Raw genomic sequence first — 13,805 nt, 5'->3', positions numbered from 1 at the left:
CCCCAGAACTTCAAACGGGAGGAGCAGAACTTCGTAGTGCAGAACGAAATCAACAACATGTCCTTCCTGACAGCCGACAGCAAGAGCAAAATGTCCAAGGTGAGAGGAGGGCTGGGGTGTGGAAGAGGGGTGCTTGCCACCAGGGGTGGAGGGTCTCCCCCTGCCTGGAGCCAGCCTATCACCCCCCAAAAGGGGTGCCTAGGCAAACCTTTGAAGTGACAACCTCTGGGTTCTGTTTTGACCGGACGTCCCTGATTGGCTGCCCTAGTACAGTTGACAAGGGTTGACTTCCTGTGGAACAGGAAGTCCCCAACACAGCCATGAGATTATCAGATGCCCTTAGGCAAACCCTTATTGCTCAGTCCCAGTCCCACCTCCCCCTAACATGCCAGTAATCTGTGTGAGGCGCTTAGGACGAAAAAGACCTGTGCAAATGATTTTTTGGTTGTGATCTTCGGATGAAGGGCAGTATACAAATTTAATAAGCAATGGTGGTAATAGTTGAACAACATTATTAAAACTGTCTTTTCCTTTCCTTTGTGGGGTACCTACTGCATGTTGAAGTGGACCACCCCCCCACCTCATCCAAATGCATCCCATCACCATCACCACCCCATCTCCAGCTTCACCACAATCTGCCACAGGCTGCCTCTGAGAGGGCCTGCCACCCCCACCCTTGAAACTTGGCTGCCACCTGCTCTCTAAACCATCAGTCGTGTGCTTCCTCGCCCACCCCACGCTTGCACAATTCAGTTCTTATCTCTTTGCAGCATTTAGGAAGCCTGGGCCCAAGAAGCAGCTTTTGTGTTGGAGATCTAGGAGGGAGGGTTAGGCTGGGGTAAAGTGGGGAGGGAGGACACCATGGGTTGAAAAAGGGCATCACGGTATGGGGGGCACCAGAGAGCCCCTCCATACGGATGCCCTGCTCAAGGATCCCTCAGCAAACCTGCCTGCTTGCTTTCCTTCCTCTTGTGAACAGGGAGGACTAGAAACCTGGTTCTCTTCTTTTGGAAAAAAAGCAAAAACACAAAAGAGCGGGAAGATTCCATGCCAGCCAAATTCTACCCAAGGCTCGGGCCTTGGCCTCTTCCTGTACGCAGTGGCTTTCTCGCTCTTCGGATTGCTCGGTTTGGGCAGGGCAGTGGGGAGAAGAAAGATGCCAGTGGACAGCTTTGCACCTTCTTGGACCTTCCCTGAATTCTTTGCCGGGTGTTTGTGTGAGAGGGAGGGGACTTTGCCACTCCGTCTAACCTTCTCTTTCTCCTCTTCTGTCTTGTCTCCCTCTTCTCCCCTCACCTGTGTTGAGTTTAGTCTGGAGAAGGCCAGGTTAGCGAAATAACGGACGTTCCGCCACCCCTTTTGTTGTTGTTGTTGTTGTCGGGGTTTTTTGGGGGGGTGATCCTGTGGAGACAGCATGGTGCAGTGCGCATCTCTGCCGTAACCCTCCCCTCCCTCCTCCTGGGAGAGAACCATCTCGATCATAGCTGTCAACGTTTTCCCCTTTTTTAAGGGAAATCCCCTTATTCCGAATAGGATTCCTCGCAAGAAAAGGGAAACGTTGACAGCTATGATCTCGATATAATCAGGGGTGCCGGGAGAGAGGGAAGGGCGCGCGGCTGCATGGAGGATGGCAAGAACGCAGTGGCTTTCTGTGGCTGTGGCAGCAACGCATCATGCATCCGATGGGTTGGCACTGATGAGCCACCAAGTGCCCTCCGTTGGCAGGACCAAGCTCCCATCATGCCCTTGGACAAGACGCCATATTTCAGGGGGGGGCGCACCCCTGCTTCCGGAGTTACGTCATTCGTCTCCCTGGCCAGACTGTCCTGAAGCCTCTGACCTCAAGTGGTCCCTTCCTAAAAAACCCACCTCCATTTGCTCGTTTCGGGAAGCCTTCTTCCTCTCCCAGCATGCATTGGGCCATGCGCAGATCTCCACCCCCTAACCTGGACCCATGTACTCCAGGGTTTCCCCTATTTACCATTCCCCTCCCCTACCTTCTGGATCCCGGATCCCATTATCCACCTGTTGTGACATCCTTTGCCGCTGCCTGCTGCCCTGCCACCACGTGGGAGGGAGGCGGTGCCCGCGACGCCACACGTGGTAGATTATGTGTCTTGGCTGCCAACGGTGCTGTGTGTCTCTGTGTGCGGTTTTGTGTAGAGGTTAGAAAGGCTCTTTTGCACAGCAAAATGTAGGAGGACAAAGGCATGGCGGGGAAGGAGATACGGGTATCTTGGTTCACGTTAACCTTCCAGGGGTCGGGGATGGCGGCTGCTCCATTTCATGCAAGTTCAGTCCTTCTCCCCACTCATCTCCAGACCTGCCTGCCTTCATCGGTGATATTCCAAAATCTGTCTCCTGTTTACTAGGCCGTCTTTGCCTTATACACCTGAGACCAGCCTTCCCCAGCCTTTTGGGCTGCAACTCCCATCATCCCTGTTCCGGGGCTGATGGGAGTTGTAGTCTAAAACATCTGAAGGGCACAAGGTTTGGGAAAGCTGCGGGCGACCCAGTCGCTTGCACTGTTCTCTTCTGGTACTGCCTAGATCCCTTCAAAGCCCTTCCACCAAGCCTCTTCTGTGCCTCCAATTACACATTGCTGGATCTCTTACACACTACCCAACTCTCAGCCCTCCTCCCAGTCTACACTGCCATGCGCTGGATCCCAGACTCCCACCCCACCCCACACCCCAGTGCCTCCTTCTCATCCCCATAAGGCTGATTCGTACAGGACGTTTTCCGTACATGAGGACGGCTCTCATGTAGGGTGAAAACCACGTGCATCGCTGCTTCTGAAGTCACCCGGTGTGAGCATTTTCTTTTATTTCGTCTCCAGTTTATGGATCAAGAAGCCGGTGCATGCTTGCGGGTTTTTGATCCATGCGCCCCTGGCAGAACACCTCAGAAGTAACAATGGGCGTATTTTCCCTCCACCCCCGTTTGAATATTCCGTGTAATAAAGACCTTCCTACATTTGGAGCAGACCGCAAAGGACGTCTACCCCCGTGGAGTGCCTTTGTGCGAGGAACAACGGTGGCCATTGCTGGGGGTTCTTCTTCCTCTTCTCTTCTCGCGAAGGAAAACACTCGCCCGTCATTCTCCCACGGGGGGAGCCTTTAGACCCCCACCTCCCACCCCCAAGCACCAAACCTCACTGAATCCTCAGAGCGGCGCTTGGCCGTTAAGCTTTTGCCCAGCTGATCTCTTGGCATGCCGTAGGATAGCCCGAGTGGCCGGTCCCCCTGCCACAACTCCCCGCACAGTGTTAACTCCCCTTGTCTCCCTCTCCTAACCTTCCTCCCAGTCGGGTGGCTCAGACCAGGAGCGGACCAAGAAGAAGCGGCGGGGGGACCGCTATTCCGTGCAGACATCACTCATCGTGGCCACGCTCAAGAAGATGCTCCCCATTGGCTTGAACATGTGCTCCCCCACCGACCAGGAGCTGATCAACTTGGCCAAGATACGCTATGCCCTGGTGAGAAGTTTGCGGGGGGGGGGGCATGGGAATAATTATCTGCCTCTTTCACACAGGGAGGTTAATGTTCAAAGCTAATGGGGCAATGTTCAGCTTTCTTGCCACTGCTGCAGGAAGAGGACTTAGAATACTTTTTAAAAATTATAATGAAATACAAGTATACAGTCATACCTCAGGTTATAGCCGCTTCAGGTTGCATTTTTTCGGGTTAGTAAAGGTAAAGGGACCCCTGACCATTAGATCCAGTCGTGGCCGACTCTGGGGTTGCAGCACTCATCTCGCTTTATTGGCCGAGGGAGCCGGCATACAGCTTCCGGGTCATGTGGCCAGCATGACTAAGCCGCTTCTGGTGAACCAGAGCAGCACACGGAAACGCCGTTTACCTTCCCGCCGGAGCGGTACCTATTTATCTACTTGCACTTTGGCGTGCTTTCGAACTGCTAGGTTGGCAGGAGCTCACCCCGTCGCGGGGATTTGAACCGCCGACCTCCTGATTGGCAAGTCCTAGGCTCTGTGGTTTAACCCAGAGCGCCACCCGCGTCCCTTTTTCGGGTTACGGACCACCAAAACCCAGAAGTACTGGAACAGGTTACTTCCGGGTTTCAGCGGTCGCGCATGCGCAGAAGCGCTGAATCACAACCCGCGTGTGCGCAGACCCGGGTTGCGAATGCTGCAGTTTGCGAACATGCATCCCGCACAGATCACGTCCGCAACCCGAGTGTAGGCTGTATTAGTTTCCAAATTGCATCCCGCCCTTCATCCCAAGGGAACCCAGAGTGGCAAACAAGAATTATTATTTTTTTAAGTACAATTTAAAATTGAATAAAAACATACAGTGGTACCTCTGGTTATGTATGCTTCTGGTTACGAATACTTCAGGTTATGAGCTCCGCTAACCCGGAAGCAGCTGCTCCTGGTTGCGAACTTTGCCCCAGGATGCGAACAGAAATCGTGTGCCAGAGGCGCAGGAGCGCAGCGGGAGGCCCTATTAGTGAAAGCGCGCCTCAGGATAAGAACGGTTTCAGCTTAAGAATGGACTTCCTGAATGAATTAAGTTCGTAACCAGAGGTACCACTGTACTTGAAAACATCAAAAAACATTCAGACACATTTAGAACGTCAAGAAACATTTAAAAACAATCACATACCCTCACAGTTATTAATTTCATGGTTGCCGTGGCCAGTATCTCTCAGCTATTAAATGCCTGGGTAAGCAGGAATGTTTTTAACTTTCTTCTGTACTGAGGGAGGCAGGTGCACTTCACCTGGGGCAGCATTCCACAGAAAGGGAGCCACCACCAAGAAGGCTCTGTCTCGGGTCAGTGCCAACCGGGCAGCAGGCAAGAATAACCCTCTTATTTGGACGAAAGGTTGGCTATAAATGTAGTCAATCATCATCATCATCATCATCAATATAGTACAATAATATAGTACCATAAGCATGTGTGCACAGTACAGATCACAGGTACTTGTTGCCAAATAATATCAGGCGTGACTGTTGCCACTCTCATTTGCTCATATGAACACCTCCTCTTTCTTTCAATATCTCTACAGAAAGACACTGATGAGGAGGTACGCGAATTCCTCAACAACAACCTTCACCTCCAGGGCAAGGTGAGTGTCACAAGGATGCTTGAGGAACGAGATCTTTGCAAGTACAAAATACACCTCCCAGACTAGTGAGGGAGCAAGTCAGGCCTCCTTACCCTGAATGAGGGGCGCCTGTCTTCTCAACTGCAGTGACGCCCATCTTTCCCCCCCCCCCCTTGCAGTGTGAGAACTCCTCGTCCATGCGCTGGCAGATGGCCCTTTACAAGGAGATGTCTGGCAAAGCCGAGGACTGCAACAATCCGGAGAAGATTGTCAAACGGGTTCAGGAGGTTTCGGCTGTGCTCTACCACCTGGAGCAGGTACAGGCAGATAAGGCTGGCAAGCTGGGTTTAGCAGGCAGAAGAATGTGGCCAGATTTAACCAGCAGGTGATCTAGGCAACTGTTAAGTGGCTCACCTGGGTAAGGGCCTTCAACTTTTAACAGGTTGCCATCACTTCTGCTGTTCTGTTAAACGGAGAGCTCCCTACAGAGGAGTTCATTAAAACATCTACAGCTTGAAAGGATAGCTGCAGAAGGCAGTTCAGTTCCCTTTGGGGCTGTCTAGTTAACTCTAGTGCACTTGGAATTGCCTCCTCAGATCTGACATGCGTAGAACAGGAGTATACAGTAGAAAGCTGCCTCACCCTGAATCTATCCAGCTCGGTAACATTTTACACTGACCTTCAGTGGCTGTCCCAGGTTTCAGGTGTAGGACCTTCCTAGCCCTACCTGGATTTGTGCAGAGATTGAAGCTGGGACCTTCTGCAGGCAGCGCAGGTGTTCTGTCGCTGAGCTACAGCTCCTGTGCCCTGGTTGTTGATGTTGTTTAGTCGTATAGTCGTGTCCGACTCTTTGTGACCCCATGGACCAGAGCACGCCAGGCACTCCTGTCTTCCACTGCCTCCCGCAGTTTGGTCAAACTCAGGCTGGTAGCTTCGAGAACACTGTCCAACCATCTCCTCCTCTGTCATCCCCTTCTCCTTGTGCCCTCCATCTTTCCCAGCATCAGGGTCTTTTCCAGGGAGTCTTCTCTTCTCATGAGGTGGCCAAAGTCTTGGAGCCTCAGCTTCAGGATCTGTCCTTCCAGTGAGCACTCAGGGCTGATTTCCTTCAGAATGGAGAGGTGCCCTGGTAGACACCTGCAAACGATTTTCTGCCCTGAAGCCTCCAGCCACCTTCATGAGATCCCTCAGAGACAAGGGGTCAGAGGGAGGAAGCATGCTGGAAAAGGGAGAGGGGAAAGTTGGTGGGAAATGATTGGAGGAGTCTCCCGGCCCTCCAACCCCGTTGAGATTTGTACACACCCCACAGACGGAGCATCCTTACAAGTCAAAGAAGGCCGTGTGGCACAAGCTGCTCTCCAAGCAACGGCGGCGAGCTGTGGTGGCCTGCTTCCGCATGACGCCCCTCTACAACCTGCCCAGGTGAGTTGAGGTGATCAGGGGAGGTTTTGAACTCCAGCTTGTTGAGTTGTATTTGGGTCGATCTACGCAAACCCTCTGGCATCCCAGCTGTGGGTTCATAGTTTAGAAGCCCCGGGCCCTAAGGAAGTCAGATTATCCTCCACCAGGGCCAGGGCCTTCTCAGTGATGGCTCCGACCTGGTAGAATGCTCTGTCCCATGAGACCAAGACCCTGAAGGATTTAACATCCTTCCACAGGGCCTGTAAGACAGAGCTATTCCACCTGGCTTTCAATTTGAACTTCGACTGATTTTTTTATTCCCCTTCCTTCCCTCCCCCATCCCTTTTTATGAAGATTACCCGCTCTGGGATCCCACAGCTAATTCTCCCCTGGTCTCCTCACTGGCCCAAATAGGACTAATTTAGCCAGCTAGCCCTGGTGAACATCTAATGTATATTGGATGGTTTCCCCCCTAAATTGATTTTTGAATTCTGAATTTATTGTTATTCACATTTTATACTGTATTTTAAGCTGTGTTTTAAATTTGTTGTTAGCCACCCTGAGCCCTGTTTTCTGAACCGGGAAGGGCGGGGTATAAATAAAAATGTATTTATTTAATTCCTGGGACCACTAGCTGACTGTGCCATGGGGTGGGGAGGGTATTATTTATTTATTCCATAAGATTTATATGCCGCTGTGTTGCAATAAAACCTCAATGCAGTTTACGAAAAGAGGAGGACCGTCACCAGTAAAAGAAAAACAATTGAAAACAGCCGTTTGAAAAATTTAAAAATAATAATAATAATTAAAATCAACGATAAGCTGAAAACCCACGTAGAATTATAGAGTTCGAAAGGATCACAAGGGTCATCTCTTTGCCCAGTGTGGGGCTCAAACCCATGGACCTGAGGTTGAGAGTCTCATTCTCTACTGACTGAGCTATCCCATGTCAGCATTCTACATGCCTGGATAGGTAAAAGGTAAAGGGACCCCTGACCATTAAGTCCAGTCGTGGCCGACTCTGGGGTTGTGGCGCTTATCTCGCTTTATTGGCCAAAGGAGCCGGCGTACAACTTCCGGGTCATGTGGCCAGCATGACTAAGCTGCTTCTGGCGAACCAGAGCAGCGCACGGAGATGCCGTTTACCTTCCCGCTGGAGCGGTACCTATTTATCTACTTGCACTGGTGTGCTTTCGAACTGCTAGGTTGGCAGGAGCAGGGACTGAGCAACGGGAGCTCACCCCGTCGCGGGGATTCGAACCGCTGACCTTCTGATCAGCAAGTCCTAGGCTCTGTGGTTTAACCCACAGCACCACCCACATCCCTTACATGCCTGGATAGGCTTGCCTAAACAAAAAAATGTTTTTAGCGGGCACTGAAAGGAGTACAGTGAAAGCACCCGGCCGATGTCAATAGGCAGGGAGTTCCGAAGTGTGGGGACTGCCACATTAAAAGTTTGATTTCTTACAAGTGTGGCAGGGGTGTTACGTGGCACCTGTAGCAGCTCCTGTTCCCCAGATTAAAGTGTTGGAAACTTCCCAAGTCATCAGGGCGTCTTTCCGGTGGTCCTCTCTGGCTGTAAACCTCCCTCAGTCCAGAGAGACTGGTGATAAGCGACCCTTCTCTCCTGAGAGGACCACACTCGTCTTCTGGCATATCATAGCAGAAGAAATAGTCAATCGTAGTTCTAAAACTACTTTATTTACAGTCTATATATACAGAGAGGGGACACGGGTGGCGCTGTGGGTTAAACCACAGAGCCTAGGACTTGCCGATCAGAAGGTCGGAGGTTCGAATCCCCGCGACGGGGTGAGCTCCCGTTGCTCGGTCCCTGCTCCTGCCAACCTAGCAGTTCGAAAGCACGTCAAAGTGCAAGTAGATAAATAGGTACCGCTCCGGCGGGAAGGTAAACGGCGTTTCCGTGTGCTGCTCTGGTTCTCCAGAAGCGGCTTAGTCATGCTGGCCACATGACCCGGAAGCTGTACGCCGGCTCCCTTGGCCAATAAAGTGAGATGAGCGCCGCAACCCCAGAGTCGGTCACGACTGGACCTAACGGTCAGGGGTCCCTTTACCTATATACAGAGAATCCATCAGCATGTCTGTGCTCTCTGAGCACCAGTACAGAAAAACAGCACTTTCAGAAGTGAAACCAACTTCCAACAGTACTGAGACTTCCTGTCTCACGCTCACTCACTCACATGATATACACAAAACATAGTGCTACTGCTGGAGCAGCATGGATGGATAAAAATCCTATACATGACAAATCTGAAGAAACATGAATCGCGTAGGCTGTTTATGTTGGCCAGATTTAACATGTTTCCCTTGGTGGTAGTGAGAGGAAGATACTTAGCTATCCCAGAATCAGAGCGTCTCTGTAAATGCAGAAGACAGGAACCCGATACTCTAGAGCATATATTCTTTTCCTGTGATTTTGGCAGTCATGCCAGAAAACAATTATTTGAGGCCCTAAAATTGAATAGACAGATTTTTACACAACCAACTGTTCAGGACCTGCTGGCGGACAGCGATGATCAAATTACTTTAATAGCGGCTGAATTTTTAAATGCTGTCCATGAAGAGAGAATGGGCCATGATAAAGAGACTTAGTGGTTTTTAATGGTAGGTGATGTTGCTGTGTTGTATCATATTATCTATGTACATCGATTTATTCCCTGGAGTTAAGAATAGGTCTGGGATAAATTGTGTTCGCTGAGCCCGTATTTTATACAGTCTGTATATGATGTCTGTTTGTTAATGTGTGGTGTGCTATGCCTAATAAAGGATTTTGAATTGAATTGATAAAAATCCTAACATAGTCAAGGGGGCATCTATGGGGCAAAGTGATCTCGCAAGCATGGTACCCTGCTCCTGTGCACCTCTTCGCTACGTGAAGCAGGCAGGGCAGAGCTGGACTAATGGCTGACCTGCCCCCATCTGCTTTCCAGGCACCGGGCTTGCAACATGTACTTGGAGAGCTACAAGCTGTCCTGGATCCTTACCGAAGAGCACCCCTTTGAAGACAGGATGATTGACGATCTGTCTGTGAGTCCTGGGGAAAGAATGGGAACCAAATGCTATGTGCAGCCTGAGGTTCTAGCATTCAATGGAAAGCTGGATGCTGTGTGTGTGTGTGTGTGTGTGTGCGCACACGCAGGGGGGCAAGTACCACTTGGCAGCTCTGTGGTGGAAGTCCTCTATATGCCTGACTCGTTGGCAGCAAAGAGCAGTGTTCTGGCTTCGGTTTAATAGCAGGAATGGAAGAGACATCATTGGGTCTGGAATGCCCTTCCTGGGAGGGAGAACAGGAGAGGTGCTGAGCTGGGTGTGGAATGAGCCACTGAGTTTTCTAGTCCTCCCATGTTTCCAACCGATATATACCGTATTTTTTGCTCTATAAGACTCACTTTTTCCCTCCTAAAAAGTAAGGGGAAATGTGTGTGCGTCTTATGGAGCGAATGCAGGCTGCACAGCTATCCCAGAAGCCAGAACAGCAAGAGGGATTGCTGCTTTCACTGCGCAGCGATCCCTCTTGCTGTTCTAGCTTCTAAGATTCAGAATATTTTCTTTCTTGTTTTCCTCCTCCAAAAACTAGGCGCGTCTTGTGGTCTGGTGCGTCTTATAGAGCGAAAAATACGGTGTATATAAAAATGCACACCAGGCACTATGCCCTGGGGGCTTTCATTTTCTGTCGTCTCCCAGGAAGAGGCTTTTCTATGGTTTTCTTCCCCCCATTACTATCATAGCATCAGGAATCCCATACACTCTAGGGGACAGCTGCTCCGAGCACAGTTCAAAGTGTTGGTGCTGACCTTTAAAGCCCTAAACGGCCTCAAAGGCCCAGTATACCTGAAGGAGCGTCTCCACCCCTATTGTTCTGCCCGGACACTGAGGTCCAGCTCTGAGGGCCTTCTGGCGGTTCCCTCCCTGCGAGAAGCCAAGTTACAGGGAAGCAGGCAGAGGGCCTTCTCGGTGGTGGCGCCTGCCCTGTGGAACGCCCTCCCACCAGATGTCAAAGAGATAAAACAACTACCAGACTTTTAGGCGACATCTGAAGGCAGCCCTGTTTAGGGAAGCTTTTAATGTTTAACAGACTACTGTTTTTTAATACTTTGTTGGAAGCCGCCCAGAGTGGATGGGGAAACCCAGCCAGATGGGGGGGGGGAATAATATATTATTATTATTATTATTATTATTATTATTATTATTATTATTATTATCATTATTAACCTCTAACACTGTTTCCCTTTTGTTCTTGCCGGGGGGATGGGATGTAGAAACCAGGGGAGGAGGAGGAAGAAGAAGAGGAGGAGGCAGAAAAGAAACCAGATCCTTTGCATCAGCTCATCCTGCATTTCAGCAGGACAGCGCTGACCGAGAAGAGGTGAGTCGCAGGCAGGGTACATGTTACAGATAGGTAGCCGTGTTGGTCTGCCATAGTCAAAATAAAAAAATTCCTTCCAGTAGGGTGGTGGGAATGGGTGATTGGCTGTTTGAAACAGGCAAACAAACAGGCCAAACCTTACGCCAAAGAATAAACGGACATAAATCTGACATCAAGAATCACAAAACAGAGAAACCAGTAGGAGAACACTTCAATCTCCCAGGACATTCTATACAAGATCTCAAAGTAGCTGTTTTACTACAAAGGAGTTTCAGAAATAGACTGGAAAGAGAAGCTGCTGAATTGCAACTCATTACCAAAATTAAAACCATGGAGAGACTTAATCTTTTGATGTTCCACTCAACCTCCTTATTTATCAACATTGCAAATTGGGTTTGGAGGGATTTTATTTCCTGCAATATCCTTTCATTATTTGGTTTTTTAATTAGTTTTTGTTCACAATCCATAATCTGTCTCAAAATCTCCTTAGTTCTTTTTTCTTTATTTTTCTTTTTCCATGCATTTTGTTGGATGAGCAGGCCCCTCATGACTGCCTTACTCGCGTCCCATACCACGTTTATTTTAACCCCTTTATCTTGGTTATCTATGAAGTACTCCAATAATTTCGTCCGAATCTTTTCCACAAATTTTTGGTCATCCCATAAGTTATCATTTAATCTCCATCTGAAAGTTCGTCCTTCAACCCCCTTCATCTCCATTATTATGGGGTTGTGGTCGGAGATAATTTTGGCCTGTATTTCAATTTTTGTAGTTCTTACTGTTAGTTCATTTGATATCCAAATTTGGTCTAATCTTGACAGTGATTCATTCGGTCCTGAATGAAATGTAAATTGTTTCTCCATGGGGTGTCTCAATCTCCATATATCTACCAAGTTATAGTTCTTCACCATTTCAAAAAATATCTTAGGTAGTTTCCCTCCTTCTGTCTTAGTTTTCCTTAATCTATCTATTTCTGTTGAGACCACCCCGTTCATATCTCCCATTATTATGATTTTTTGGTCCATGTAGTCAAATAATCTCTCTTCCAATGATCTGAAGAATTCTGTTTTATTGCCATTTGGTGCATAGACTCCCACTATTATCATCATTTCCCCTTGCCATTTAATGCGGACTGCGATCATTCTCCCTTCCTCATCCTTAAATAGCTGGTGTGTTTCAATGTTATTTTTAATATATAATACTACTCCTCTTTTTTTCTTTTTATCGGAGGAGATAAACTCATTTCCTTAATCAAAAGATTAAGACAGAGAAATTTTGAATTTGCTAATAAGCCAGGAAAATGGCTTGCGTGGCAAGTCAAAAAGAGAAAGGAACAAAACACAATAAACAAAATACAAATAAACGGAGAAGAGATAACTGAACCAAAAGGGATTAGAAGAGGATTTGCGGAGTTTTATGAGCAACTATACAGGAATAAGGATAGAAACAACAATAGGAAAATAGAGAGATATTTAAAAGAGAAAATGGTAAGGAAGATTTCGATAGAGCAAAGAGAAATGTTAAATGCCCCCATTTCCAGAGAGGAAGCAGAGGAAGTGATAAAGGAACTGAAAAGAGGTAAAGCCCCGGGCCCAGATGGGTTTACTGCGAGCTACTATAAAGAAATGAAAGATATATTGACGGTTCCATTAGTTGAGGTGATGAATAAGACCCTAAAGGAAAAAGAGATCCCAAGCACCTGGAAGGAGGCATTTATCACAATAATTCCAAAACAAGATACTGACCCAACCCAAGTAAAAAATTATAGACCCATTTCCTTATTAAATACAGATTATAAGATTTTTGCGGGAATTTTAGCAAAAAGGTTTAAAAAAATATTAGTGAAGATAATGCATGAGGACCAAGCGGGTTTTCTACCGGGAAGGCAAATAAAAAACAACACAAGAGGCATAATTAATATAATAGAATATTTATCGGACAGAATTGATAAGCCAGCTAGTCTGATTTTTATTGACGCGGAGAAAGCCTTCGATAATGTCACCTGGGACTTCATGCTGAGAAATTTAGAAATTATGGAAGTGGGTCAAGAATTTTGGAACGGGATAAAAGCAATATACACCGAACAGAAAGCGAAGCTGATAATAAATAATGCCATAACAGAAGATATAAAAATATCTAAAGGGACAAGACAGGGCTGCCCGCTCTCTCCGCTGCTCTTTATAGTGGTGTTGGAGGTTCTGCTAAACGCAATAAGGCAAAACAAACAAATTAAGGGAATATCATTAGGTTCAAACGAATACAAAGTTAAAGCATATGCTGATGACGTGGTATTAACGGTAGAAGATCCTATAAACAGCTTAAAGGGAATTCTGGAGGAGATGGAAGAATTCGGGAAGTTAGCTGGATTCAAACTAAATAAGAATAAGACAAAGATGATCGTTAAAAACTTAGACCAAGACAAGATAGAATTATTACAGGAACAAACAGGAATTGAAGTAGTTAAAAAAGTTAAATATTTAGGACTCTGGCTTACCAATAAAAATATTGACCTATACCAAAATAATTATATCCCAGTGTGGAATGAAATTAAGAAAAATCTGGAGATTTGGGCAAGGATGAAATTATCACTCTGGGGTAGAGTGTCCATGGTCAAAATGATGGTACTCCCCAAAATGCTTTTTCTATTCCAAACAATCCCGATAATAAAAGGCACAAAAAACTTTAAAGAATGGCAAAGGGTGATTTCTAGATTTGTCTGGGAAGGAAAGAAGCCCAGAATTAAGTTTAAGATATTAACAGATACCACTGAAAGAGGGGGCTTCGCCCTGCCAGACATGAGACTGTACTACGAAGCGGCATGCCATTGCTGGATTAAAGAGTGGATAAAGTTGGAGGATACAGAGTTATTGGATTTAGAAGGGTATAAGAACAAATTTGGATGGCATGCCTATTTGTGGAGAGATAAGATAAAAGTACATAAGGGATTTTG

At 47.5% G+C, this 13,805-nt stretch overlaps 1 protein-coding gene across 11 annotated transcripts in view; it reads left to right on the top strand.

Annotated features, from left to right (window-relative positions):
* Positions 1–13,805, top strand: part of RYR1 (ryanodine receptor 1) — a 208,177-nt gene that overhangs the window by 141,603 nt on the left and 52,769 nt on the right. For 7 of the 11 annotated variants that reach the window (XM_083515697.1, XM_083515695.1, XM_083515701.1 and 4 more), the window contains exons 69-76: positions 7–99; positions 1,312–1,326; positions 3,308–3,478; positions 5,032–5,091; positions 5,250–5,387; positions 6,380–6,492; positions 9,420–9,516; positions 10,749–10,855. In XM_083515697.1, coding sequence (XP_083371823.1) covers positions 7–99; positions 1,312–1,326; positions 3,308–3,478; positions 5,032–5,091; positions 5,250–5,387; positions 6,380–6,492; positions 9,420–9,516; positions 10,749–10,855 — 794 coding nt within the window. The remainder of the gene's footprint in view (positions 1–6; positions 100–1,311; positions 1,327–3,307; positions 3,479–5,031; positions 5,092–5,249; positions 5,388–6,379; positions 6,493–9,419; positions 9,517–10,748; positions 10,856–13,805) is intronic. The other 4 variants (XM_083515696.1, XM_083515703.1, XM_083515704.1 and 1 more) reach the window with 1 other exon arrangement.

The sequence above is a fragment of the Podarcis liolepis genome (genome assembly GCF_965112155.1).
Source record: "Podarcis liolepis genome assembly, chromosome: 7".
In the NCBI taxonomy this organism is placed as follows: domain Eukaryota; kingdom Metazoa; phylum Chordata; class Lepidosauria; order Squamata; family Lacertidae; genus Podarcis; species Podarcis liolepis.
The sequence above is the reverse complement of the archived record's forward strand: the minus strand, read 5'-3'. Positions and strand labels throughout refer to the sequence as shown.